Below are 27,469 nucleotides of genomic sequence, written 5' to 3'. Positions count from 1 at the left end.
CGCACATCCACGACGAGGAACCCCTGGTCGCTGGTTTTTGATATAATGATTCCACCAATCAACAAGCCAATATACGGAGTAGTCCAACGACGGCCCTTTGAAGAGGCAACTTTGGCAGGCGATTGGCCATGGAATCTCATGAAAGAAAGCCAAATACAGGAGGGAGGAGGTCTTTCAAGGTCTGGACTGCACGGCCGTCAAGCACCAAATCTGGCGTGCTGGTGCTGACTTTATAATATTGTTCATCATCCACGCCTTCAAGATTCGTAAGGAGGCTCTCTTGAGCCCTTTTGGTGTCTCTCGTGGTGCATGGCCTTATTCTAACCTCGCCATCCTCTCATTCCCTACAGTCGTCAGGCAGGAAGGCAGCTCATTGTAGCCCACAATGGCGTCTAGTACTCTTTTTCACGTCTTCCTCTGTATCCTTTCGTTTGCTTCCTCAGTCTTGGCAGCCTTCGGCGTCACCGCTTCAGGCAGCAACTTGGTCATCGATGCCGGCTCATCCAACCCCCTCGTCTTCCAGGTTTCCAAGTCGAGCTGTGATATCAACTCCATCAGATACCGCGGCCATGAGCTTCAGTATGCGAGCAAGGGCAGCCACATCAGCTCTGGCCTCGGCTCCGCTACCGTTGAGGCGACCACCCTCACTGTGAGTACTGGCATCAGGGTCATTAAGGTGACCTGCACCACGTCGACCCTGACCCACTACCTTATCGTCAAGGAGGGTGACTCCAGCATCTATATGGCAACCTATATCACTGCTGAACCATCAGTCGGCGAGCTTCGCTGGATCTCGCGTCTCAACAAAGATATCCTCCCCAATGAATATCCCTTTGGCACCGCCTCCACTACCGCTGGCTCAACGGCGGTGGTAGAGGGTTCCGATGTCTTCGTCGTCAATGGCCAGACCCGGTCCAAATTTTATTCAAGCGAACGGTTTATTGACGACAAGGTACGTTGCGTCTACGGCACCAGCCCCGAAGAGATTCATGTATGCGTGTCCGTCGAGCCCAAGACCGGCTTCGAGCTGTCCTCTGGTGGCCCCTTTTTCCGTGACATCAACACCAACAACGCAGGCGACTCCACCAACCTCTACAACTATATGAACAGTGGGCACGCCCAGACCGAGTACTACCGAATGGGTCTGCACGGCCCTTACGTACAGTCCTTCTCCCGCTCCGGCATCCCCAATAATTTCAACTACGCTTTCTATAGCGAGCTGGGCCTCAAGGGCTTCGTCGCCAGTTCTGGCCGTGGCACTGTTTCTGGTACGGCCTCCGGCATCGCCGGCAACTTCCAACGTGTTGTCCACTGGTATAATGCCGACGCTCAGTATTGGACCAACGCCTCTTCCACTGGCGCCTTCACCTCACCTCTGATGAAGCCCGGCACCTACACTATGGTTCTCTACCAGACCGAGTTCAAGGTCGCCACAAGCTCCGTCACTGTCACCGCCGGCAAGAGCACCACCGCCAACATCGCAAGCGGCTTGACCTCCCGTACCAGCCTCTGGAAGATTGGTGAGTACGACGGCCAGCCGACCGGCTTCCGCAACGCCGACAAGCAGCTCCGCATGCACCCCTCTGATAGCCGCATGAGCAGCTGGGGCCCCCTTACCTACACTGTCGGCTCCTCCTCTGCTACCGACTTCCCCATGGCCGTTTTCACCGCCGTAAACAACCCCGTAACCATAAAGTTTACCCTCGCCTCTGTTCCCGGCGCCGCCACCCTCCGTATCGCCACCACCCTTGCATTCGGCGGTGGTCGTCCCCAGGCCAAGGTGAATAACTGGACCGGGCCTGCACCTGCTGCGCCAACCAAGATTGACTCTCGTGGAATCACTCGTGGTGCTTATCGTGGTTTCGGCGAGGTTTACGATGTCAGTATTCCAGCCGGTACACTCGTTGTTGGAGCCAACATTATCACTTTATCCGTCATATCTGGTAGCAGTGGCGCAGATTATCTGAGCCCCAGTGTTGTAAGTTCATCTATCAAGCACCATTCGAAGACAATATATTCTGACCATCGGCTAGATCTTTGATGCTGTCGAGCTCTTTTATTAAAAGGTTGATGCATTACTCAAGCCGCCTGTCTTGGTGTTGAAGCAGAGTCTGTTGGATGACAGACGCCGGAAATAGGGGCAGGATTGGCTGCTTTAATTGCGTTTTCGCGGTATATATTTCAACCTGGTCTTCTGCAGATATACTTTCTCGTACGTATATCTATATGTAGCAATATATCAAGTACTCGATCGAGATGGCCAGCCGACCCAGCAGCCATGAAACATACATTGGTCGTTGCATCAAACATGATCGCGGATCGACCGCCAATGACGGCCGTATATGTCCCTTCTCTGCTGCTAAACCAATCACAAAACTAGAATTACTCTGCCACTCTTATGTCTGACCCCAAAACCTTAACGAAGTATCATTATATTTTAGTCAAATGCAATGACATAAACTTGTCCCTGGAAACATGATGTAATCGAAATCAGAACGCATTCGTCGAAAGACCGACATCATCTCTTGCTCGCCCTGGACTCTTGCTGAGCTTGGCATAATAGTCTATCAAGGTCCAAGTTCATAGGGTCGCTCCAATCTATGCGAGGAGCATCATCTCGTTGACTGAATGGAGTCCATGGGGATGGCCCTCTGAGATATCGACCAACGTTATACGAACTGCTCTGGGAAATCCTGTTGTTTTCCGTCATCAGTACAGTCGCTGCGATACTGAGGTAAAGGGTATCCAGCTTACGGACTCGAAACTGCCTGGATACTTTGGCTAGAGTCTGTATTGGGGTGCGGCATATCGTTTGCGCTGAAACTTGCAGACGTAGAGAAGTATCGCGCCAGCTCATGCAGAAGCTTCGCTTGAGGTCTTGAAAGATGTCGTCGAACCTTTGGAAGATCGCATCGGTTATAATTCAGTGAATAGGTGGTGTGTCATTATCTTCATCTTGCCTACCGACGCCTCGTTTCTTTATATTCGCCCTCTCCAGCTAATCGAAAACCCGACGGCCTAAGAAGTCTCCCTAATGGTTTGCCTGTGAACCTCAACGAAAGACACACTAGCATCTTGAAAAGATCAACTCCGCTCCCGTGAGGGGACGAAGTGATCCGTACCCTCCATTCATCATCTGTTGCCATTATCCAATAACGAGACGTTCTCGACAGGCCGATGGCTGGCCTGCGACAGGGCAACTACTGGGCCTTGCTTCTTTGATCTCAACTGAAGCTGGAACGCTTCAGGTCCAGCTGAGCGATTTCTTGCGTAGAGGGAGCGATGGCGTGCATCAGTGGAACTGCAGCACTAGACATATGCTTCTCATAGGGCTGATTTCCGGTTTGGGGAGTTGCAGCCCACATCGATGGCGCGAGCGTCAGGGTAAACTGGGTGCCTGGGCGGCTCCTGAGACCGAGCACGCTGATCCCCATTCACTCTGTTATATCCCATTGAGTGCCGAGTGACCTCACATAACCTCAGACCAATAAGAGTACAGCAATCCAGGCTGACTGTCCAATAGCTGTCAGTAATTATTTACATAGACCCATTTTTGGGTTATGTGAGGTCACTTGGCACTCAATGGGATACAGTGATATTGACTGGTGGGACTGGAGGCTAGGCTTATCTACTCCGTCTTTCTAACAGGCTTAATTGGCAGAAACAATGTTTCTGCTTGACGCACCTGTCAGAGACTCATAAAGACACCCGCCACAAGCAAATCAGCTCTTCAATGCAACTGGAGGGATCATGCCAGCCTGCTGCGTACTGCACGTCAGAAATAGGGGAGGCATCCTCCCACTACGCCCCCATTGTCCAATGACAGAAACTTGTTTCTTGCGTCAGCAACGGTCGCCGTCATGACCCAATCACAGCCCTCCGCCGCCATCTACCCTTGTCATGCTCAGATAGTCCGCACTCTAACCCGCATAGTTTGGAGGGGCTGAGCTTATGAGGCAGCAACATGAGCGTGGGGGTTGTTATTTCCTGTTTTCCTTTTTTCGAGTCTTGTCCCGAAATTCTCAGGTTCTTCTGCTTTTTCTCAACACTCGTTTATCGTTTGATTTCATCTTAATAATCATTTCGACAAGTAACGGACGACGTCTGGGAAGGGGGTTTTGAAGCAAAGGCGGGCAAGATCACACCTACAGGAATAAGTGTCATTTGGGCTTTCATTTGAATCAATTCGGCAAGTCTGTGCAGAATATTCAACACGTTCCACAGTCACGATGGACGACGAACGCTCATTTACGGCCGAGATTCCGATTCGATCTCGGGAGCTGCCTCGCCGTGATCCAGCCCTTGCCACGCACGCCAAGATGGAAGGGGTCATTCATTCACGATTTGAGCATCACTTCCGCTTGTCGCAGCCGCAATATCAACAGTCAAAGTGTCCCGAAGGCCTCAAGATCATATCCGGCGCATTTGAAAAGACATTTCGCGACCGGTCGCCGACTGCTTCGACGATAAGCTCGACACATGTCCCGGACTCGGCAACCACGTGCTCCATGCCCATGTCTCCCACCTTGTCAACATTCACGAGAGCGACCACCCCTGACATCGACGGGCCAGAGCGCTTGCATACTCCCTTTATCGCAACAAGGTCCGGAACGAACGGCCATCGGTATCGGGAGTCGTGCGATTCGGGTTCAACATTCGTGGACTCTATCAACGAAGAGAAATTTCCGGCGTATCCAGAATCCATCGGCATGGGGTACAAGGACGACCCGCTCCAACACATGGGCATCGATGAGGCGGAAGATGACGGGCAGAATGACATGCATCACACTGCGGGGACACCAAGGTAAGCCGTTGAAGTGCGTGCGCCATTTGTAGAGCCACACTGATGAGGGTTCAAGACCACAGGCACGAGACGATGCTCCCGAATCGCCATGTGAGGCACCCTTTCCTATCCCTTCCCGGCCACTGAGCGATCGAATGAGCTTCGACTCTGGCTCCGATCGTCTTTCGCGTGCGTGGGAACCAGCTACGCCAACACCGGTGGACTTTCCCGATGAGGAGGCCGATGCCGTCTTGGACTATGTCCTCCAGGTGACGTACGGCGTTGAGCTTGACGAGGTTAACATGCCGCCGTCATTCCTTCGGCAATTTGCCTCAAGGTTCATGCAAGACATCGGGAGATTTGCGTTCTCAGGGTTTCCTGTCGCGACACAATTAACACACACAACATCAACCTCGTCCAATGGTTCGATGCCCCTAGCAAGGAGGTCGGGATCTGACCGGGGGTCTCAAAATGGTAAACGAAAGAAGGGCGAGACAGGCCGCCTGGATGGAGGTGATGACGGCGACGACCTGACTGATGACGACGGCGACTCAAGTGTCCCTTTCAAAAGAGCGAGAGCAACACCTAGGGAGGTAGATGAGAACCTGCGCCTTAGCTGTCCCTTTCGAAAGAGAAATCCGCATCGGTTTAACGTCAGGGAGTACCACTCATGTGCGATGACTTACTTCAAGTTCGCGGAATTGCGGTCAGTCACTCTCCGTAGAGTCTTGTTGAACATGAACTAAGACATGGTAGGCAACACATTGTCAAGCAGCACAAGCGCAATGACTCATCGTCTTTCATGTGTGATCGCTGCAACCGAGCCTTTCCTAGCAAGAGGGAACTGAGAGATCACCAGCGTCTACCCAGAGAGCAGATGTGTGATGTCTCTGACCATGATCCAGAGTCAGGTATCGATGGTCCCACAATGACGAAGCTTCTAAGCAGAAAGCGAGCAAGTGGAATGACACCAGAAGAGCAGTGGAGGGAAATCTGGAACCTCTTATTTCCGGACGACGATGACTACAGGGTTCAGCCCTTCGGTGAGCAACATACAAACAATCTGTTGTCCTGTGTCTTTCCTGACCATTTTCAGACTTCTGTCCCGTTATTGAGCACTTTGAGTTACAAGCCCAGTTCATGAACAGTCTTAAGGATGTTGGAGATCGCCTCCGGGACAAGGGTATGACTCAACAGGCGCTGGAGACTATCGGCAACATTTATCGCAACCAGTTCATCCAAGTCATCGAGCAGTGCATCGCGGATTCTCAAATGATGCCCTACTCCAACCGAAGTAACCGAAAGAACGGGCCGTCGCCTTCACGTTCTGTGGCTCCCCGGCACTTGGCCCGCAATGCTCCCCGCCCAGACTCAGGTGTAGACGTTGATGACGGCTCTGAGGACAGCCAGTCCATCGCCATTTTTCCCGGGGGCGTGTTTGACGGACATGGTATGCTGGCTCAATCTGACAGTGTGAGGACCGTAAGACGGGTTTCGTCTACTTCTTCGGAGTTCAGGAACTCAGTGTTGCCACGGACGCTGCAGCCTTTGATGGAGCAGCTGCCAGCCTCTGGGCAGGGCATCGGAGGTTCTCCTTCTCCACGACAGAAGCTGTCGCCCGCGCAGCAACAGCAACAGCAAATGCCGCAACAGCCGCTAATGTCTGATCAAAATATTGACCTCATTCCCATGATGAGTGGAATGACGCCTGAAATGGCAGCACAGCTCTGGGCCTATCGCGATGTCCATGTCGAAACAAGATCATCGGCAGGTGAGATGAACATGTATCCTCCGGCAGTGGATACTAATGGGCAAAATCAATTCCTGGACTGGAATTCGGGACTGCAGGATAATAATGGGATGTACAACTTTTCAGGATATATGCCTCGCTAGGTTTTTTTGCGCAGTAACGATTAATATGAGCTGTGGAAGTAGTACATGGGAACGGGTGTTTACAATGACTGATGCATATCACGATCTTGGTAGCGGAAGATACCTAATAATAATCTTATTGTCAGGCTATTAGTATTGTGAATGGGCCGCGTGAAAGAACCCAAACAAAAGCCAGTGAGTATAATAACCATCCGCCATATTTGTCAGAAGGACATGGTGAAAGTTGAACAATAGCAGCTGCCTCGATGTCCAGAGTCTAGATTTTTGCAACAAACGTTCATTAACAATAGTGTACGTTAAAAAAAGAAAAAGAAAAGGGGGGGGCGGTTGAGGCCTCAAAAGGGCGAGATCGGAGCGATGAGATTGACACGGCAATGAGATACAAGTGATAGTTCAGTCAATGACTCACTATAGGTCATGGCTGCCAACTGCTGTGCAGCCATCTGTGAGGATTCAAAGATAGAAGTGTGCGGAATGGAAATCGGGCTGCGAGTGAAACTGTGAAAATGTGTGTAGGCAGTCAACGAGATCCCTTATCCCGCGAAGTATCCCGCGAAGTATCCAGACCCAAAGGGTGATGATGCACTTGCAGTCTTTGACAATAGGGTGTGAACACGGGGCTGTTTACTGGGTGATCGTTTAAAAAGATTGCAGTGTAACTCATGAGGCGAAACTGCCGGTAGTCATCGTCCAAAAAGACTTTTGCGCCGCCCGACTTGGCAAGGACAAGTCCGAGGTATCAAATGGCCTGACACTTTGAATGCGAGTGGAACATTACATAATCATCCTGCATCCAACCTGTCTCGGTCAGGCGACCCCGCGGGTGGTGATGGGGATTGCTTACTTTCACTCCCTCATTATACCTCACTGCCTTCCAGCTGATGCCATCAACTTAGAAATTCGCCTTCTCTTCACTAGATCCCAAGATATTACAAGTGTTTCTTTGATTTCTGTAGGTCATGCTGATAGCCCACCGTATGAGACCCCTCGCCTGATAATTACTCCCTCAGCAGGTTCAGCGCTCCTTAACCTCAAAGGCACTTCTGCAGTCATGGCTTGGCTCGGTGTGACAGCGCCGCCTGGTGAATTGCGCCTTTACTTCCTCTGTATCTATTTCGGCATAGGTGCTTCTGTATGGGGGTGAGTCAACCGATTCGCGGCATTCAGCGGCCATTGTACTTTGCCGGAGACGCGAGATATCATCCCGAGAGAGTTGCGGTCTCGGTGGTTTTGCCGACTACACCTGCGATTTTCTTAATATGGTGGCGTCATGTCATACTTGACTGTTTTGTCTGGCCTCTATATTGGGTCAAATATGAGAAACTAACGTTACTTCTAGGTACAACATAGGTGTGATGTCTACCGTTATTTCCAATCACGGCTTCGACAATGCTACAGGCCATATGCCTTTGTTTAAGAAGGGATATATCATCAGCTCCTATTACATCGGGACCTCCATCAGTTACCTCCTTTTGTCCCATCCTCTCAGCGACTGGCTTGGGCGCCGGCATGCTGCCCTGGTTGGAACTATAGTGGTGTGTGTCGGCGCGCTGTTGCAAGCTATTAGCAACGGTTCCACCGGTTTAGGCACAATGATCGCCGGCAGAATCGTCAGTGGACTTGGCGTCGCGATTGTCTCAACTTCTGTGCCGTTATACCAGGCGTGGGTTCAAGCCAATGAACTGATACGCATCGACAACTAACTTCTTACCTGCAGGGAGGTTTCTCCAGCGAAGAAGCGCGGCCACTTTGTGACGGTAAACCACGTTGGTTTTATCGCAGGCATTGCCACGGGTCTTTGGTAGCGTATACCAACTGTCAGAAAATATCAGTATTCTAACTTCATCAGGGTTGGGTATTTCATAAGGTTTTGGAGGTCAAGAGCTGGGGATTTCTGGGGATGGCGACTATCCATTTTGCTCGAAATAGTCCCAGCCCTCATTTTTGGACTCGGCTTGCCATGGATCCCCGAAACGTGAGTTCTACGGATTACAAGAATGAACATCACTAACCATATGAAGACCGAGGTGGCTTATCGAGCACGGAAAAAAGGACAAAGCGCGCCTGACCCTCCATTGGCTTCGAGAAGGTAATTTCGATGACGAACAGATCAATCGTGAATTCAGTGCGATCATTGACGACGCCGATGAGTATCACCATTCCGGTTTAAACTGGCTTTCGCTCTTCAAAGAAAAAGCCTTGTTTGCTCGTCTATGGCGTGCTACCTTGCTGCAGTTCATGGCACAGCTCTGCGGTGCATCCGGCATCAAATACTACCTCCCATATTTATTGCGAAGTCTCGGTCTGAGCATGGAGACTTCTGTTATGGTTACCGCCGTTGAAATGACAGTCAAGATATTGTTTACCGTTCTAGAAATGTTCATAATTGATCGCTTCGGACGCAGAAACAGTCTAGCTGCTGGCTGTGCTATCATGGCTGTTTCATTATTAGTCAGTCGAAGCCAAAGTCTTTCCTGTTTTCGATTAATCGTTACAGGCTGACAATTCCGTCTCTAGATCAACGCTGCCTTGCCTATCGTATATGGCTATGGGGAAAACACAGCTGCTAGTGTCGTCTGCATCATTTTTATTTTCGTATATGCCATGGGCTTTTCCATAGGTTTCGGACCTGTTACGTGGGTATACAACACAGAGGTAAGGAGGCCACTGAGCTTCAAACTGAATCTTGACTGAAATGCAAAGTAGATCTTTCCAACATCGGTGCGAGCCCGCGGACTCAACTTCGCCTCAGTGGGCGGCTCTTTTGGTGCCACTATCGTTACCATGGCTTGGAGTTACGGGCTTTCTTTCTTGGGAAACTACATATACTTTATGTTCGCAGCGATTAACATCGTCTGCATTCCGGTATGTGTATCATTGAGGACCCCTGACTTCGGCTTGTCACTCACGCTTTCGTTTGTCTCAGGTTGTCTACACTTTCTTCCCCGAAACTAAAGGCCGCGGGCTTGAGGAAATGGACGCAATTTTCGGTGCCGTTGACAAGCCAAGAAGTGATTCTGACGGCAAGTTAAAAATATCTTTCGTGCAAAGTCTCAAAGCTAATCTAAAGTTAGATGCTTCTGTACCTCTGTTACGGGATGATGATTCCTACAGGGACCCTGAGGATTTTGTCCCTGGCACATCAAGAGATGAGGATCGCGATTTCAGCCTCGTAGGATGATATTCTTTGCCTCACCCCAACGGTCTATTGGGGCATTTTCAAGAAGAATAGGACTTAAAGCTTTCTGCGCCGGGTGTATCCCAGTTGGGGGTTGAGATCCCAGAGTACACGTAACCGAGCAGTATAATCCTCCCTTAAGTAGTATTCCATAGATGTCGTCCATAAACATCCTGTCATATCCTGCTATTTGGTCATGATATATTAGGTAATTGTGACCCCACCTAAATCTTATGTTCCCCTTCAAGTACCCAACGATTCCTTTTCATATATTCTGGAAGACGTTACCTTTAGATGGCCAGAACTGTCGACAAAAATTTCTCCCGGATGAATAAATGACCTACCCCGTGTTTATGGGCAGCAAAAAAAGGGAAATATGGGTTGTTTGCAATTCTTGTGATACACCTATCTCATTTGTGAGCCCGACCGCCCTTTCGGCACACTGAAAAAGTCTTTGATTGAAAAGGCTCTTGATATCTCATTGGTTCCGTCTCGAAAGTCAATTCCATGTTTAAGAGCTGCTGTAACCTTAACTCTCCTGTCCTGGAGCTCGTTGATGGTTTGTATGACCTATGGATAAATCAAGTTTCCCGCAATTGCGTTGGCTACCCTTGAGGTATTCGATGATTTGCTGACTTAGCCTGGTTGTGACAGTCTCTGGAATCGCACAGGTAACTAGGACTGGAACTCGGTGTCGTCTTTATAACATCAAAGAATAGCCGTCAAGATACAAACACACAGTATCAGAGCGATGGTAGAATTGCAACTGTATTCCCCTATACTTTATAGTATACTCCAAAAACCCCCGCTGTCCAAGCATGCAGCATTACTCCTACCACACACACACACACACACACACACACATATATATATATTATTTCCTTTGTTAATAACAGTCACTCACCACTCCTCTCTCTGCACTCAAGAACATGCAGTTTACCAACCTACCTACACAGTGTAAGATGTAGCACCCTAACTATACAAGTAATCAAGGAACTCTATAAAGACATGGATGTGCTAATAGCACAGTATAACTAGACAGACAGATACCTCTAGAAACCTGGTGTACAACACAAGGCAACTAGGGGATACTGTAATGAACCTGGACACTGAAGACCCTATAGGCACTTGACAGCACAAACAAACACAGTTTGACCTCCTGGGACGCTAATGGAAGGATACAGTAAAAACAGAAGAAAAGACGATAATAGTCAGCTGTGGTGGCAGGACTCTCTAAAAGGTTGGATCAGCATATGTATTTACGCATGAGGCTAGCTACCCTAGGCGCCCTTTGTTCTTTACACGAACATCCTGACGTTGAATATAACAACAGCAACAACAACATAATATAATCTAATATCAAGACTTTGTAAGAATAAATAACTCTCCCTCGGCATCGTTGTCACTGGCAACGAATAATCTTGAGAAGGAACGGTCCCACGTAATGCCAGACGGCCTAAAGCACGTCGAACCCGTACAGGTGTCGACGTTGGTGCTCCAAAGGATGTCTATGCAGCCAGTCTTGGAGTCCGCCGCCGCAACTGGATCATAATTTCCGTTCGAGAGCTTTGTAAAGGGGATAACGGAGACTTTGAAGCCTGTCGCGGGCGACCTGTTCCAGGATCCGTGGAGTGTCACGTACAAGTTCTGGAAAGAAGCGTCGAAGGCGGCGCCGATAGGGGCGCTGTGCGCCTGGAACGAGAGTCTCGGGGCAACAGAGCGCTGAGTGCAGCTATCGTCGTTAAAAGTGTCATTGGGGGCGACAACAAACTGGCCGCCGACCGCGAGGCTCTTGTCGGTGATGACGGAAGGTTCCCAGACGGTAAAGCAAGTTGGGTATCCGTACCATTGTTCATTTGGCTCAGAAGGGTTGCCGACTAACATGTCAAATCAGTTGAGATCGGTCAATTAAAAGAAGCATAAGACTACTTACGGAAGTTGAGCTCATCTGCTGGGTTATCTTTGTGGATATCGTAGCTCTGGCCGTTGACTGTGCGGGCGAATTCGTCTCCGCTGTTTTCTACACCCCAGACCCTATATAGCTCATTATCAGCATCGCAATCAATATATTTGTGCTTTTTCGAACGTACGCATTGTTGCCGTCAGTCGCAAGAGCAACTTCGTTACGCAGGCCGTATCCCAGGAGCCACCCCTGAGAAGCGTAGGCATACCCTCCCACTGGGACGCTTCGCATGTCAAATACCTTGACCACGGCACGTGCCACTTCCTTATTGATGGAATCATAGTCAAAATTCCCATCAGACCCCTGTTGGATGACGAGAAGATGCGGCGTCGCAGGCGGGACGAGTAGCGCGCGCGTTGAGTGCCCTTGTTCGTGCATGCTCTTGACGACCACAGTTTGCTCACTTACAGCCTGCGCCTTTGCATCGTAGGCGTACGACCACGCGGTAGTCATGGAGCTTACATACAGCGTTTTCCCATCTGGTGTGAAGCCAATGCCATGATTGAGCGATGGATTGCTAATGAGAACTTTCGTAGAGGAGATGCAGCCGTCGGATCCAAATGTGTGGACCGTGACGCCTTTCCCTGATTGCACAACCAGCAGGTTCCCTTCCGAATCGACTGCTACTCCTCGAGGGGATGTAAGTGACCCGGCAAGCTTCACTGCTCTCCAGCCACTGGCCGTCTCATATCCGGATATAAAAGGGTTTACACCCGAGCACGAACTCGGAACGGGAAGCTGAGGGGTGCTGGATGCAACAGCAGACGAAATTGCAGTTGAAATCGAAGCCGAGAAAGTGGCAGTTGTGTTGCCGACTGGTGAGGATACTATACTGGTGGTGTTGGCGCGGGACGTCAATGTCGAGAAGACAGTTGATAGCGTGATTTGCGATACCGTGCTGACAGGAGGCTCATTGCCGGTATCGCCCTCAGCCCACGATTTGAAACCGGCTGATTGTGCAGGCTTGAAGTTGTGCATCCAGCGTCCCACATGCTGGTGCCTGCTAAAGGTCGTTTGGTTGTTGGCGGGCTCATGAACGGGCACACCGGAGTAGGCAAATGCCAGGTGGTTCTCTCCGTTAGGATCTAATGATTTCGGGCTATTGCCGTTTGGAGCCCAGTATGTGCAGCCTTTGCAAAGAGCTGTCACCGAGTAGTGGGTAGTGTTGACGACGGTGCCGGGGAGAACGGTATATACGGCGTCGGCATATGGCGGAGGAGTGGAATAGCCGCTGCTCATGGTCAATCGTCACAGTCACAAAGTCACGAACCAAGATACTCACAATGCCACCCGAGAAGAAACAACCACATCACCACCATTCACCCAAACAATGGTTAGAGGGTTGTTAGTCATGGACCCTCCCCAAGCCAAACCGGTCCATGCAGCCCCAACGGGGGCGGTAATTTGGAAGATGGTATCGTAGGATGTGCCTGAAGTGGCTCCCTCAGGAATGGCGATACCAAAAGTGATTCCACCATCATTGGTATACGAGGCGAAGCAGCGCCCAAACTTATCGTAGTACATCGTCTGCTCTTGAGCAGTAGCTGCAGACAGGTCAGGCATGACATGGCAGTCTCGAAGGTGTGCTGAATCTTACCAAAGCTGACGAGTGCCACAGCACTGATGGTACTGTTTAGCCAGCGCATAATGTTTGATTGGTCCTCAGCTCAAGCCATAGAAGTTGCGTTCGCTTCCGTTCTCAGTGATGAAATATCACTGTGGTCCAGGCCCGTTTGAGATTAACCACGCTGGCAGCCGTCTTGAAATATCAAGTAAGCATCCGAAAGATGGTTCCACGGCAGAATGGCTTCCGCTATAACTGAAAGACGGGTGATGGAGGATTAAAATGGAAGGTGGCATATATAGAGCAAGGTAGGCGAAGGACATTGTAAACACACATATCGTCATGTTTGACAAAATAGTAGTCTTGGCGTTACTGAGCAATGGATAAGCGATCCGAACTCGGGTCTGGGTCAAACACAGTTACAGTGAGACGGTCCCTGTGCACGGAGGTCGCCAAGTCATAAGATTGTATATAGGAAATTGTTTGTAAGCCTACCATAATACTCGAACAATGATTGCAAACGCTTGTGGCCATTTGGTGAGATGCGATGTCTATAATCGAAACGCCTCTGGATCTGATGACCGACGCCTTGTGGGTGATCACTTGAGAGGCCACGATGCAAAATGAGGAGAGTACGAGGAGAACGGCATGTGAGCAAAGCTTCTCGGCATGAGGTGGAGGCTGCATCTGTGCATTTGTGACTCCTGTAAGCAGCTCGAGGCTACCCAAAGTAGATTATATGATATTCCCAATGGAATACTAGAGCTGTTGAATCGATCAAAGCAACCGGATTGGGTCGCAGATCAGGGAGCAATGTTGGGACCAACCAAACAAGCGGGCGGATGTCACACACAACCTCCGCAAGACGTACAGAACGACGGTTGATGGGTGGACAGGGGCCAGAGAGACATTGAGGGATGAGACTATGGCCGATTGCGGATTGATGCGGAAGATCGGCTTGAGCAATTCGTCGACCAATCTGGTTGTCTTTGCTTTGATTAGGGTCGATTGCATGAGGTGATATGCAATCCGTATCAGCTCGAATGCCCATTAAGTAAAAGCACATATTTTGAGGTTATGCGTGTTATAACGGAGGTGCTGGTACTGAGAGTTAGTCAGTCTCCTCTGGCCATATGGGTGGGGTGGGTTATGCCATGGGTGGGCGAGTCCCGAGGAACTCACTGTACTGGGACACATCCGTGCAATTCGGATCCAAGTACCGGGTCACAACAGCCACACCGTCATAGTCATCATCATCACCATCATATTGTGTTTTGGACGGGAAAAAAGGGCGAGAGGTGAGGGGTGATTGAGAGCCAGTTGCTAAACGAGGCGTTGGTGAAGGAACGGAGATGGTAGTGATCGATGAGTGACAGGTGGGAGAATGAATACAAACGGCCAAACACATGGGCGATCAAGGTAGGATCTGATCGATTGAGTGAATAAGCTCGACATGGGATCAGCCCATCACGTAGGTATTCTTTCCTAAATAGAAGTACAGATCGTCAGAAATGAAGCCCGGAAGAATAAGCGATCCGGCTAGGTCCTAAGACCTTTGTCATCTCGTCCGGTTTCCAGATACCACCACACCACCGCCACGACCGTCGCCATGGGTATTTACTGCGCCCAGGCGAGTTTTGATGACTGACGCTGTATCAAGAGGTGACGGGCATCGCTCCGCCATGGAACTTTAAGTAACCACGGGTCCATCCCCCGCCCCCCGCAAATATACTACTTCAAGGGCGGCATGCATGTTCATCAATCGAGACATAGTAATGTATTACCGTAGGCATGCAGCCAAACACTCTGCATGACCAGGTGGCGGGAAATATCAAACAGGCTCAAGCATAGTAATTGAAGGCTCTCCTTGACCACGGAATGAATTAACGACTATCAGGTGCGGCCATGAACCATCAATCACCACCTCACCTTGTAGTACTTGTACACATCTGGAACTCCCAGCTCACCAGTCCCATTCCAGCGAAACCCCAAAAAGAGAAGATGGCATTTTACCCCGCACTTTCGGCAGGGCAAGTCGCATTCATGCATTCGGTCAAGTGCGGCAGGGGGGGGAGACTCTGACTACCATTGTCTTCCTTCCATCTGCCGGTTCTCACGACATCTCATGCTCTCCATCCTCATTATCCCAGAAGCAGCGCCCAGCCAGGGAACGGGCTGACTCATCAGACTTGTTCCAATTCTAGGCCTGTAGATCGGGAGGAGAGCACAAGAACACATACAACAATGGCTGCCCCGCGCACCAACGCCTCCGCCGCCGACCGCGTTCCACTTTCGGCCGTCCTGCCGCCGCTGGTGCTCGGTACGGCCACCTTCAACTACCAATACGTGTCGGACCCCGACCGCATGCCTTCTTTCGACATCGTCTCGCGTGCCCTCGACCTCGGCGTCAGGGCCTTCGATACTTCCCCCTACTACGGCCCCTCCGAGGCTATCCTCGGCTCCGCCCTGCGTGCCCTCTCCCCGCCCCGCGAGTCCTACTTCCTCGTCACAAAGGCCGGTCGTATCGCCCCGGCCGAGTTCGACTACTCCCCGGCCTGGATCCGCGCATCCGTCCGCCGCAGCCTCGAGCGCCTCAATACCTCCCACCTCGACCTTGTCTACACCCACGACGCAGAGTATGTCTCCCCCGACGACGTCGTCGCCGCCGTCCGCGAGCTGCGCCTACTCCGCGACGAGGAGGCTCTCGTCCGCTACGTCGGCATCTGCGGCTATCCCGTGCCCGTCCTGTGCGAGCTCGCCGAGAAGGTACTCCGTGAGACCGGCGAGCCCGTTGACGCCGTCCAGTCCTTTTCCCACTTTTGCATACAGAATAACACCCTCGGCAGCGACGCCGTCCTGTCGCGGCTGCGGGCCGCCGGCGTCTCCGTCGTCACCAACGCGAGTATGCTGAGCATGGGCCTTCTCACAACCCGCGGCGTCGACGACGGGCCCATGGCGAGCTGGCATCCCGCCCCGAGCCCCTTACGCAAGTCGTGCAAGGGACTTGCCGGCATCGCCGAGGGCGTCGGCGAGAAGATGGAGGAGGTCGCGCTATACTGGGCCATGGCGAACTGGGCTCGCGTCGGCGCCGCCTTTGGCAGCGAGGTACTGTCGCCTGCCTACAATAGTCCCGCCAAGGTCGGTGTCAGCGTCATGGGTGTCACCTCCGTCTCTGAGTTGGAGGAGACGGTCGCCGCCTGGCAGAGCATGCTTCGCGAGTTGGCAGCCGAGAGCAGCACTGACAAGACCCCGACCGATGCCTCCCTTCTGAGTAGATATAACAAGATTGAGCGCCTCGTGACGGAGCATATGTGGCCGGCCTTGGGAGAGTGGCGCAATTACAGCTGGGCCAGTCCTGACGAGAATTTTGTGAACCAGCGTACGCAGACCTCTGATGCAGCCGCCGTGGTTGATGCTGCCACGTCCACACTTGCTGCTGCCGCCGAGTCTCATCTGTAGATATACCCAGGGGCTTTCAGGGCTGCGTCTTTGGTAAACGGGAAAGATCAAATAACCAGCCTTCAGCCACTGTCTTCTTCAGCGTTTGCTTTAATGCATAGAATTGTCGAGCCGAGGTTGACGTCATCTCGGCTTCTTGTCACACGTACTTTCTCATGCTGGTGTAGAATACACTGAGCTAGCCATTCTCACATGACGGAAAAGAAAAAGGGAGGAGGAGAAAACATATCTAATCCACTCTGCCCTCGAAAATGTCACGCTAAACGCCCAGAGTGTCCTTGAGTTCCCAACCCAGAGTGTATGCAAATGTCTCCCAAAGCTCTTATGCTGAAATCGCTGCCATCCGCCGCGGCAGGATCGTGCTGCTCCATATTACCGTCATTATCCCCCTACTGTATAATCTCGGAGGATCTCTCCACGACGTTGTCGTGACCGAGCCTCTTCATTTCGGTATCCTCTTCAGTTGCTAGCCCTGGGGTCTCGGGGGTGATCGTGACCTCTGGAGTTAGTGCCCCGCTGCCAGGAGACACATCGCCCTTGCTACTTCTGCCGTCGACAGGCTCTTCGGGGACAGTAGGTGGAAGCTTCAAAATACCAACACTGGCATGGGTGGGTGGCTCGATAGAGGTCTCCTCCATATGCTCGGCTTCGGGTTCGTCTTCAACTTCGTCCTTCTTCCTTGTCGTGGCCCTCTGACCTTCACCCGACGCTCCTCCCTCATTCTCGTTGGTCTCACCGTTCTCAATATCAACCCCTACCATTTCCGCCAGGCTCCGAAAGTTGAACATCGGCTCAGTGTTGTCGCGGTCGCCTTCTTCGCTTCGGTTGCCAACACTCAGTTCGCTCGCCCGAGGATCGAGGTATACCTGATTGGTGTAGCTTCCGGCAGCACTATCAGCTAGGGAGGACGAGATGGATGACGCATTACTCATATGTCTAAGATGAGAAGGACCCCGACCGGGTGTTGGGATGGGTAACGATGGAGTTGACGAGGTGCTCTGGAAGCTGTTCTCAGAAGACTGCGTCTCGACTGCTGGGCGCTCGACAGCTTTGCCCTTGGAGCTCGCTGTCGGAACTGGTGCTAGAGAAGGGGCGGAGGTTGGGCCCGTGTTGCTCGGCGCCGCGATTGGTGATGTATCGGCGCTGGCACCAGCAGAAGTCGACTGTGCCCCCTGAAGAGTAGCTTCCACGCGAAGGTTACTAGTGGTACTATTGCCACGGCGTCGACCAAGACCAAGAGAGAGACTGCTAGCGCTCGCAGAGCTTTGTTCACCCCCGTAGAAGCTTTGACGGTCCTGCTTCTTGACAGCTTTGCGCTCCTCCTTGCCCCTCTTCTTGGCCTCTTTGCGTTCCGCCTTCTCCTGCTTGCGTTTTCGCTCTTCCTCCGCTGCGAGAGAGAGCCGGACAGCTTCCATAAACATCATGTCCTCCAACTCCTCCATCCTGCTTCTCCTATTATTGAGAGCTCCACGACCCGAGGAACCCCGCGGTCCCGGTTCGGGTCCAGCCTGGACAGCTTCGCTTTCGGGATGACGGTTGGGGCTTTCTTCTGCAGGGTGATTAGACGGCCCCGAAGACGTACGGCTACCGGTGTTCCTGCGGCTGAAACGACCAGGCCTCGTAAACGTGAACCCGCGTTGTTGCTCATTGTTGCCCATGAGGAATGCAGCGGTGTGCAATGCCGTTGCCGCGGCAGCCCTCCGGGCTTGGTGTGCCCGCTGCGCCGCAAGTTTCGTCGACCAATCAGGGCGTACTCGGTCCGTCGTGACAACGTTCGGGGCGTTAGCCGACAGACTTTGAGCACGTCGTCTGTTAAAAGAGTTGGGTGAAGTCGGTGATAAAGTTGAGCTCAGGGAGCTCTGTGATGACATGGCGGTATTCTGCGACGGGTATCCGATGGCGTAGGAGAGACCACGACGGAATGGGGGGGCGTCGTAAGTTACACCGAACTCCGTCTGTTGACAGTAGGGGCACTGAGCGGGTTCGGAAATCAGCATCTCGGAAGCTTCTTCCGGGTTGGCGGGGTTCGGAGGCTGCTCATTCGGTTCGCCGTGGTGTTCGGGATAGTGAGGATCGGCGCGCTTGATCTGGACGAAGCATTCACTACAGATGGGCTGGTCGCAACACCGAGTACGATTCAGGTAAGGCGGGTATGTCAGGAAGCAGATGGGGCATTCACAAGCGTCCTTGTACAGGAAGACTTCTAGGGGTTGTCCGTTGACGTATGGGTCGTTGGGAAGCCTGATTTCGCGTGGAGCAGCGTCACCCGACGAGTTGTTGCGTGACGCTCCGCTCAAGGCAGCGGCCAGAGCTTTCGCTCGGGGCTTGAAGGGCGAACTGCTACGCTGCTGTTGTTGAGCGGCATTGGGTGATGAAATGCCGGAGCCAGGTAAGGAGCCGCTACGGTCCGAGCCAACGGACAAAGACCTCGGGCCCATTGGGACGGTCAGGCCGGCGAGGTTCTGTGACGGGTCGTCAGGCGAGGCAGGCGAGTTGGCCTGCGGAATGAACTCGGGTGGAGGTTGCTCGTCGGCAGCGGGGATGGGAAGGCCGCGGCCTGCGCAAATGAGCTGGTATTCGGTCCAGTTGTCGGAATAGTCATTGAGGCCTCTCCAGAAGGGCGCAAGACGCCTCTCAATCTGCCAGATAGTCAATGTTAGCATGCGTTTCAGTACATGAGGGATTCAAGGCTGAACTTGCCTGCAGTTGGCGAACGATGGGTTTGCTAAAATCTTCGGGGCCAGTGTATGTTCCAAGGGTGACGAGGTAGCCGCCGTCAACATGTTCTTCCTTCATGCTGCGCTCACGCTCCTTCTCTCTGGCAACGCGTTCTCGCTCGAGTCGTCGGGCCTCCCTTTCTTGTCTCGTCTCTCTCCGCTCATAAGGGACATCGTCTCTGCTGGCAGCGCTGGAGGATCCGGTTGCTCCGAGTCCGAGCAGGTTGAGGTCGCCTCTGCTAAAGCGACTCTGCCTCCGTGAGCTGAACCGATCGGCTGGAGGATCCCTGGAAGTCGATGTGCCCAGATAGGCAGTCTGGCTTTGGCGATAGTCGGTCGCCGGGTCGACCGGACGAGACTCTTTGGTGCTTGAATTGCCCATGTTGCTTCGATGCTGTGAAATGGTCTATCCTATTGCGGCCTCGTGGAGTTGGGGGGTTTTATGGATTTGAATCGGCGTAATCGTCCCCAGCGGTTGGCGGGGTGCTCGACAGGAATGACAGTGGTCGGGGTACCAGTAAAGGACTAAGGGTAAGGTTGGCAGAAGGATGGAACGCGACGGGTGCAAATATTGGAAGCCGGCCGAATTAAGCGTGGCGTAGTTGTGCCGTCGACAGAAAGCAGCAAGTGACAATCGCGGTCCCGATGGCAAATACTGCTGTAATCTACAGTTGTGAGAAGTCGAGAATTGTTCAGTCAACAATGCATCCTTCAGATGAAGTTGCAAAGGGCTGCGGGCATTGTTTAGTGAGGGCAGACGAGCGGGGAAGCGAGCGATGCGACTTGTCGGTCCTCAAGGGGAGGGTGCGAGGTGATGCGATGGTGATGTGGTCGTAGCAGGCGACAGCGGCGATGGATGGTGCTGGGTTAATGTGCAGTGGGCAATTTGAGAGCCCGGGGTAGTGGGTGGATGGTGGTAAGCGGGTGATGCTGTTGTTTGTTGTTTCGGTGCTGCGTGCGTACGGGATGGAACTGGGCGGAGGTTCCGGGGTTTTGGAAGCTTGTGACGACGTGGACTTCTTGTCGTACTAGGTATCTGTATACGTACGTGGCGGCTGTGAGGTTGCAGGAAGAGCTATAGCTTCCAGGAGTGTTTTGATGAGAAGGAGAGGGCAGAACCGGCACGGCGGATAAGAAAGAGAGGGGGCCAAGATGGCGAGGTCGCGACCGATCGGGGATAGCGACGAGAGGGACGAGCAACAGATGCTTGTTAGAGTCGTCGGGCCGGGGGGGGGGATGGTTAAGGCGGAAAGACTGGGGGGAGAGGGTGGTTATCGGTATCCGTATTTGGTACTGTGCGCTCGCAGGTCCGTGGCGCACGCGGTGGGTAATGTACGTAGTGTAGGTGGGTATGGATCATATGTACGGTGTACCAAAGGTGAGGTAGACAGCGGTCGGTGACAGGGAGGGGCGAGTCTGAGTCGCCAGTGGAAGTCAATGAAGTCAAGGTACGATTAGGTAGGTCGTGTCCTAAGTGAGTGGCAGGTAGCCGTCAAAGTTGTCAATGACGGCGTCGCCAAGTCAATGTGACGTCTGACGTGTTTTTGCTGGAGACAGAGAGAGAGGGAGGAACCATGGGAAGGGAAGAATCAAGATAGGAAGGGTCCAAGAAAGTATCGTGTGAAGTTTCCTGCAGCAGAACACTACCCACACTACTACGTAACTATAGGTGGGTAGAGTACACTAAGATGAGGCCTCGCATGGCCAGGTACATTGGATCAAGCCCAAGACGGCGGGGGTGACATGTACCTGCGCAAAGCGCCTCCATCGTACTTAGTACATACAATAAAGGACCGTGGGCCCCGAGCGGGCTTCTAGGTCTTTGTATGTACGGATACATACACTACCACTATCTACCTACCTAAGTTAAGTACCTAAGCTGACTATGGCGTGTTTACCGCTACCTATGTACCTGCCTAGGTAAGGTAGGAGGTTCATCCGGCCAGGTACGGACGGATTACAGGATTTGACTCACGGAATGTTGGGCAATTGGGCGGGTTGTGGAGGAGCGAGCAAGGCACGAGGCGTGTGGGGGACATCGGTTCCGTCTCAGGTGGGATTTTGGTGGAGGCGGAAAGTTGAGAGTTGGGCCGCCCGGTGGTGATAGGTGAAAAAGAGGAAAGAGTCGAACGCGACCGACCGACTGTATGGCAGGGACTGGGAAATAGGGCCAAACGACGACAAACAACACCTTCTGCTTGCTGCGGCCATTGAGAGGAAGGTGCGATGGAGAGGGGCGAGGGGCGAGGCTGACGCGGAGGGTGGAGCCAGCTCTGGCGGGACCCCCCCTTCTTTCCCCGACATCCATATGCGCCCAAAATGCACTTGCCTCTGACTGTACCGCGGAGGTATCACTGCCTGCATTTCCCCCGCCTAAGGGTACACACATACATGGATGGAGCGAAGGCCGTCCTTCGCTCCATCCAACAGTGCTGCACTGTGGACACCTACCTGTTCGGACCAGCAGGCACATGCGCGCGCTGATGCTTGCTTCATGAAAAGCACAGTCAAGTCTGTCTGAACAACAGCTTGTTGTACGAATACGGATACACATGGCTCAAAATCAGAGGCCCCCCCTCTTGCTGCGTGCTTAGTCGGCGTGCCAGCATACATAACAAACCCTGCTTCTGGTCTTCCTCACAACCACAACCTTACTACGTACAATGTGCATAGTCTTACTCCGACTGACTCTCAGCATAAACCGCTAAGAGTTATCACCATCGTCTCTCCATTGCCCCCTTTTGGCCCCTATTTCCTACGGCATTTGCACAGCTCATCGTTTCCTTTTCGCAATGCTCGATACAGTGTATCCGTACCATGGCACACCTGACGATGCTCTCCCCCTGTCTCATCTATCCCATCACAACCCCGCCCGTGGGTCACCCTCCCCTGCCATTCAATGCTCTCGACGCCGCAAAGCTCATGTACTTCACTGCCCTCCGACAGCTTCATGCACATATCCGCCTCCCAAAAGGTTGCACACCTCGGTCCTGCAAGAGAGCTAATATGATATCTCCCATAGTTGAGCCCGTATTGCGGCCAAGGTTCTAGATTCTAACCTGCCCCCTTTTTCTTCATCGATACTAACCTCCCGCGCCTGTCCCCGATTCTGTCATGATGCTGGCGAGTCGACTTGCTCGGCCGATGCTTTGCATTCGATAAGCTGAAGCAGTGCTAGTTATCCTTTCCAACCTCGCGTACATTCGCAGATGCACGTTTGGCACGTGCAACTTTCCAGCAAAAGTTTGTAACAAGTGCCTCACCGGTTCTAGATTACCAAATGCCCAAAGACTTTACAAGTGCATCAAGCCACGCTCGCTGATAGACATGGCTTCCCCGCGGTGTGCCTCATGTGCTCCAGCCGTAGGCCTCAATCTGCCTGCCGCCTTATCTCCCTGGCCAATGCCATGGCATTGCCGCGTGACGCTCCAAGACATTCGTCCGTCACGCCTGGACGGCGGCGGTGAACACCCAACAGCGGTTTTCCGCCGTGTTATGACAGCACGTTTTCTGGCTTCGGGATTGCAACATACATGAGGTGAGTTTGCGACCTGAAATAGTCATGTGCAAGATCCGAGTCAGCATGAAGTCCTGGCAAACGCTGTAATACTACACTTTTCTCGATGGTCATGGCCACAACGATCGCGTCGCAGCTTCCACGTTTCTCGATCCGATACCAACAAGGACGGTTTAAACGATATTGAAATACTATTCAGTATAGAAGAATCATTCACCTGCTGTGCTACGTAATAAAACAAACGTTGCTGAAGGGTACGGGCTGGACAAGAGCCTTGTTCCATAACAGCTTCCTTGTGATATCTCCAAATTGTGTGTATGTTATTCGGTCATAAACCATAAACTTCAAACAACGTATATCAGCAGCGTTCAGAATTGCCCTTGGGGCAGCTCGCTGTAGCGCTATAGCTCAAATTATGTCCGCATTAGGACTTTCATAGGAATCCCAGTAAATATACCAAATTTTACAGACAGACACACAGCGTATATAGACTTGAATAAAAGGAAACGGTTCGCTCCATCAACATGTGGGCATTAAAGAGCTGTTGCGTTATGTCAGCAGCGCGGTGACGTTTTCCCCGACCACCGACCAGGTCAGCCCCACTACTGTGATTCAACCAATAAGAGTCATTGTTCAACCTGGGAGCTTTGCGAAAGCCTCTCTGACAGGAAAGTTCGGAAAGTCGCGATCGATCACCCACCACCTTACCAGCGCATTTTCTTCCGATGGCTGGTGGTCACAAGAACAAATCCGCAGGCCTTGCGCCTCCGTTAAAAACTCTTGTGCTCGACAACGGTGCATACACCATCAAGGCTGGCTTCGTCTCCGAAGAGGTCACCGAAGAGCCCCGAGTGATTCCCAACTGCATTGCTAGAGACCGAGCAAGGAAGGTCTACGTCGCGTCTGATCTGGACAAGTGCCGCGATTTCGGTGAGATTCAATTTCGGCGACCGGTAGAGAAGGGGTACATCGTCAACTGGGAGGCTCAGAAGGAGATTTGGGACCACGAGTTCTTCAACGACAATGCACCTCAGAGATGCGACCCCTCAGAAACCAGGCTTCTCCTCACAGAGCAGCCCAACTCGCTGCCTATGCTCCAATCCAACTGCGACCAGATCGTTTTCGAGGAATATCAATTCGCAAGCTACTATCGCGGCATCGGTATGTTACCCCATCCTAGCTTACAAGCCGGGGCTTTGACTGACCTGGTCTCGTTTCCTCCGTCAGGCGTCTCCTTCAACGCGTACCACGACGTCCAAGGTATCCTTCAGACACCCCGAGACCCTAACACGATACCCAATCTCCCGGCTGAAGTTGTGCTGTTGATCGACTCTGGCTACTCAAACACAATCGTTATGCCCCTTCTCAAGGGCAGACCGCTACACTCCGCTGTACGTAGGCTCGACGTTGGTGGGAAGCTCATGACGAACTACCTGACGCGCCTTCTGTCTCTGAGGTACTACGATATGCGCAACGACACTTACATTGTCAACGAGCTCAAAGAACAGGCCAGCTACGTTTCAATGGACTTCAACGGAGACCTTGAGAAGACTTGGAAAGGTACTCGGGGCGAGAGGAGGGAACCGTATGTCACCGGAGCCGGCATTGCAAAAGATTACGTCTTGCCCGACTTCCACACGCGAACCAAGGGCCTTATTCGAGACTACGACCCTGCGATGCATAAAAAGGCGAAGAAGATGGCGGCACGAACCTCAGACAACGACGAAGACATCCTGACGCTCCGAAACGAACGATTCGCCGTTCCCGAGCTGCTTTTTCAACCTTCTGACGTTGGCCTCCGTCAACCTGGTCTTGCCGATGTTATCATGCAGTCTCTGTCCGAACTACCCATCGGGCTCTGGCCTGGCCTGTTAGCCAATATTGTTGTTGTTGGCGGCAACGCCTTGTTTCCCGGTTTTATTCAGCGACTGGAGAAGGAGCTTGTCAAGAGAGTTCCTGATGCCTGCATCGTTCGGGTCGCGCATCCCGTCAACCCCATCACTAGCACTTGGGAAGGAGGCGCCAACCTGGCTAAACACCCAGACATTCACAAGTTCTCTGCTACGAAGCAGGAGTACGAAGAGTACGGTGCTTCATGGGTCGCACGAAAGTTCGGCTCTGGGAACACCAGTGACTGATTACCATTACTATATCATGGAACGGCAGACAGAAATGTTGGCTAACATCAACCTTCCCCCACAATTCGCCCGATCTGGCAATGCTCCCTACACGTTTCGGGGATCCAAATATTTAACCAACACAGCCGTACCGCCCGCCAAACCACGGCTTTTGTGAAGAAGTATATTCTTTGTAAGCAATGAGGCAGACCAATCTCCAATAACAATACGCCAGAAGTGTTTGTACTGCGAGCTTTCGGGGACTTTGGCAGGCCGCCCCTGAAGCTTTTCCAACGTCGGATCAATCTACCTGCCAAAGCGTCAGCGCGATGATTTCGTTCGTAGTTACAGAACTGGCATATTGTAGCGTTTACGTACTTGTAACCGCTGACTTCGCAACGCTGAAGGCGTTCAACAGTGCCAACCGAGGCACCAGCTCCAACTGCGGGGATATCACGGCGAAGTTGCACAAACTTGGCAGGAAGGGAGGTTGCCGCCGAACGCTGTGGCTACAACACATTAAGGGAAGTCGAACAGTCCATTGGCAACGTTTGGTGTGCCGGTGTCTTCTCAGCTCAGGGCCGATATCAGAGTGGCGTTCCCACAACCTGGGAGATCTCATTAGCCTTTTTCGGTGTTTCCGGCCCAAAAGATGTCTTGCCTGTGTTTGAATCATATGCAGCCTGCCTTGGGGGAAGACCGTCATCATCCCTGGGTCAAGCTTCGTCCTGATGACGCGAGCGCCGCCCTCCAGCGTCATATATGTCTCGGCGCTTTCCACCACCGACACTACGTAGTTGAAATCGCGTGCGTGGTAGTATGGCGGCAGCATGGCGGAGGGGCCGAGAGTGATCAAAGCCATGGCCATACCATTGTCCACTGTTGCTGGGAACGTGGCAGCATTCGCGTTGAGTACTCCACCAGGGGTGTAGGTATGATATTGATGGGCGAAATAGTTGAATGTCCAGTCTTTATCATTGGGGAGGGTTTTCAACTTATCGAGCTCTGTCGGACTCTTTCTCAGTAATCTGACGAGCTCCGGGTGTAGTGTGTTATCTATGGCATTGGTTCCTACAGCTTGGAGACACAGAAGTAATAAAGAAAGACCTCTCGTCGTTATGGGGAAGGCAATCATACTGGCCTAGGTGATCAAGGCATTTGGAAGGCGTCCAACCTAGTCGTGGAGGTTTCTGCTTCTACCTGGCCTCTGGCGGACCAGAAAAAAGCGACCTTTTATCATTTCATTTCTTGAACCTGTGCACAATTTGCCTCATCCATTGGTGTGGCTACAGTCAGCCTTGTGAGACAGCGTTTGTTAATAGCAAACACTGTGAGAGGGGTGTGGCCAAGTCCAAACTACTTCAACAACGCTGAGCCAAGATGACAGAAGCATCCCCTAGCAGAGTCACAAGCAACCTATTGGGCTTCCAGAACGGCCAGCAGGGGGTTCCTTTCTGAACCGTTTACGCAATTGTTGTGGAACTACAGCTACACACAATTTGGGGTGTTCACTTTGCCGAGTAACACTGGGTTGAGGGCACACGAACCTGACAAAGTATTGCACGTGGCTTCACACAGAGTTCCTACGAGTAGTACATTCTGGAAAATGACTGAGACATCTGGTTCATGTGCGAGTCTGTGGTGCAAGTCATGCATGGACAGGTGACTACCATTGGAGACCAATTTGTCAAACCTTTCAGCAACAGATAGCTCAGCAAATCCCCGCAGCTCAAGATTCAACAAGTGACGCGAGTTAGATCAAGTCTCAGTATTTTTCAGACCATCCTCAGCAAAGCTAACAGTGGTAAGAATGCCTACGCTTGCCGTGAAAACTCCCTGAGGTAGGGAATCAGAAAGATGGCTTTGTGTTAAGCCAGAATGAGATGGAATGTTGTGTAGCCAACTAGGCAAGCTTGCGATGCCATCCTCTATGACAATTGTTATTCGGCAGTTGCCTAAAGACCTTTGACGGGCTATGCTATGCTTTCCTGATGACGTTTGTTCCAACGCTTGATGGTGTTGCCGGTCTTCGTGGCCACTAAGCAATGTCAGCTCGAATGTGATGTAAGAAGGGTCGTACTCTCTAGCTATAACCAATTGTGGAATCAGCCCACGGGAGATTGTTACATTTGAAAGGAGCCCCAGGCCTCTTGCAGTCTCTTACAGGGCTTCCAGTCCAACAATGCTACTGCGTGTCGAGATTGAGATCACTTGATTGCAGTCAGGGAGGCCCCAGATTTTGCGCAGCTCGCCGTCGTGAAACAGGGCTCGAAACAGC

General features: G+C 52.1%; 8 protein-coding genes across 8 annotated transcripts; 5 read left to right on the top strand and 3 right to left on the bottom strand.

Annotated features, from left to right (window-relative positions):
• Positions 1 to 385: 385 nt before the first annotated feature.
• GLRG_11526 (rhamnogalacturonase B) lies at positions 386 to 2,041 on the top strand (the record flags this gene model as incomplete). Its single annotated transcript, XM_008102210.1, has 1 exon — positions 386 to 2,041. One exon carries the CDS (start codon positions 386 to 388, stop codon positions 2,039 to 2,041), a length of 1,656 nt encoding a protein of 551 aa, XP_008100401.1.
• A 2,188-nt stretch (positions 2,042 to 4,229) lies between these two features.
• Positions 4,230 to 6,676, top strand: GLRG_11525 (uncharacterized protein; the record flags this gene model as incomplete). Its single annotated transcript, XM_008102209.1, has 4 exons — positions 4,230 to 4,804; positions 4,860 to 5,489; positions 5,540 to 5,826; positions 5,880 to 6,676. 4 exons carry the CDS (start codon positions 4,230 to 4,232, stop codon positions 6,674 to 6,676), a joined length of 2,289 nt encoding a protein of 762 aa, XP_008100400.1.
• A 1,051-nt stretch (positions 6,677 to 7,727) lies between these two features.
• On the top strand, positions 7,728 to 9,857 carry GLRG_11524 (uncharacterized protein; the record flags this gene model as incomplete). The annotated part of the gene is made up of 8 exons (XM_008102208.1): positions 7,728 to 7,816; positions 8,016 to 8,339; positions 8,394 to 8,477; positions 8,526 to 8,651; positions 8,698 to 9,127; positions 9,194 to 9,331; positions 9,383 to 9,541; positions 9,603 to 9,857. 8 exons carry the CDS (start codon positions 7,728 to 7,730, stop codon positions 9,855 to 9,857), a joined length of 1,605 nt encoding a protein of 534 aa, XP_008100399.1.
• A 1,356-nt stretch (positions 9,858 to 11,213) lies between these two features.
• GLRG_11523 (uncharacterized protein) lies at positions 11,214 to 12,270 on the bottom strand (the record flags this gene model as incomplete). The annotated part of the gene is made up of 4 exons (XM_008102207.1): positions 11,214 to 11,731; positions 11,788 to 11,888; positions 11,945 to 12,120; positions 12,226 to 12,270. 4 exons carry the CDS (start codon positions 12,268 to 12,270, stop codon positions 11,214 to 11,216), a joined length of 840 nt encoding a protein of 279 aa, XP_008100398.1.
• Positions 12,271 to 12,723: 453 nt separating this feature from the next.
• On the bottom strand, positions 12,724 to 13,380 carry GLRG_11522 (carbohydrate-binding cytochrome b562; the record flags this gene model as incomplete). The annotated part of the gene is made up of 2 exons (XM_008102206.1): positions 12,724 to 13,048; positions 13,100 to 13,380. Coding segments are annotated over 2 exons (606 nt in total), but the record flags the coding sequence as incomplete, so codon positions are not given.
• A 2,245-nt stretch (positions 13,381 to 15,625) lies between these two features.
• GLRG_11521 (L-galactose dehydrogenase) lies at positions 15,626 to 16,840 on the top strand (the record flags this gene model as incomplete). Its single annotated transcript, XM_008102205.1, has 1 exon — positions 15,626 to 16,840. The coding sequence occupies one exon, from the start codon at positions 15,626 to 15,628 to the stop codon at positions 16,838 to 16,840; it is 1,215 nt and encodes a 404-aa protein (XP_008100396.1).
• Positions 16,841 to 17,229: 389 nt separating this feature from the next.
• Positions 17,230 to 19,939, bottom strand: GLRG_11520 (uncharacterized protein; the record flags this gene model as incomplete). The annotated part of the gene is made up of 2 exons (XM_008102204.1): positions 17,230 to 19,479; positions 19,556 to 19,939. The coding sequence occupies 2 exons, from the start codon at positions 19,937 to 19,939 to the stop codon at positions 17,230 to 17,232; spliced, it is 2,634 nt and encodes an 877-aa protein (XP_008100395.1).
• A 3,860-nt stretch (positions 19,940 to 23,799) lies between these two features.
• GLRG_11519 (actin) lies at positions 23,800 to 25,212 on the top strand (the record flags this gene model as incomplete). Its single annotated transcript, XM_008102203.1, has 2 exons — positions 23,800 to 24,235; positions 24,302 to 25,212. The coding sequence occupies 2 exons, from the start codon at positions 23,800 to 23,802 to the stop codon at positions 25,210 to 25,212; spliced, it is 1,347 nt and encodes a 448-aa protein (XP_008100394.1).
• Positions 25,213 to 27,469: the final 2,257 nt, after the last annotated feature.

The sequence above is a fragment of the Colletotrichum graminicola genome (assembly GCF_000149035.1).
Source record: "Colletotrichum graminicola M1.001 genomic scaffold supercont1.91, whole genome shotgun sequence".
In the NCBI taxonomy this organism is placed as follows: Eukaryota; Fungi; Ascomycota; class Sordariomycetes; order Glomerellales; family Glomerellaceae; genus Colletotrichum; species Colletotrichum graminicola.
Note: the sequence above shows the minus strand (reverse complement) of the source record. Positions and strands in the feature narration are given on the sequence as shown.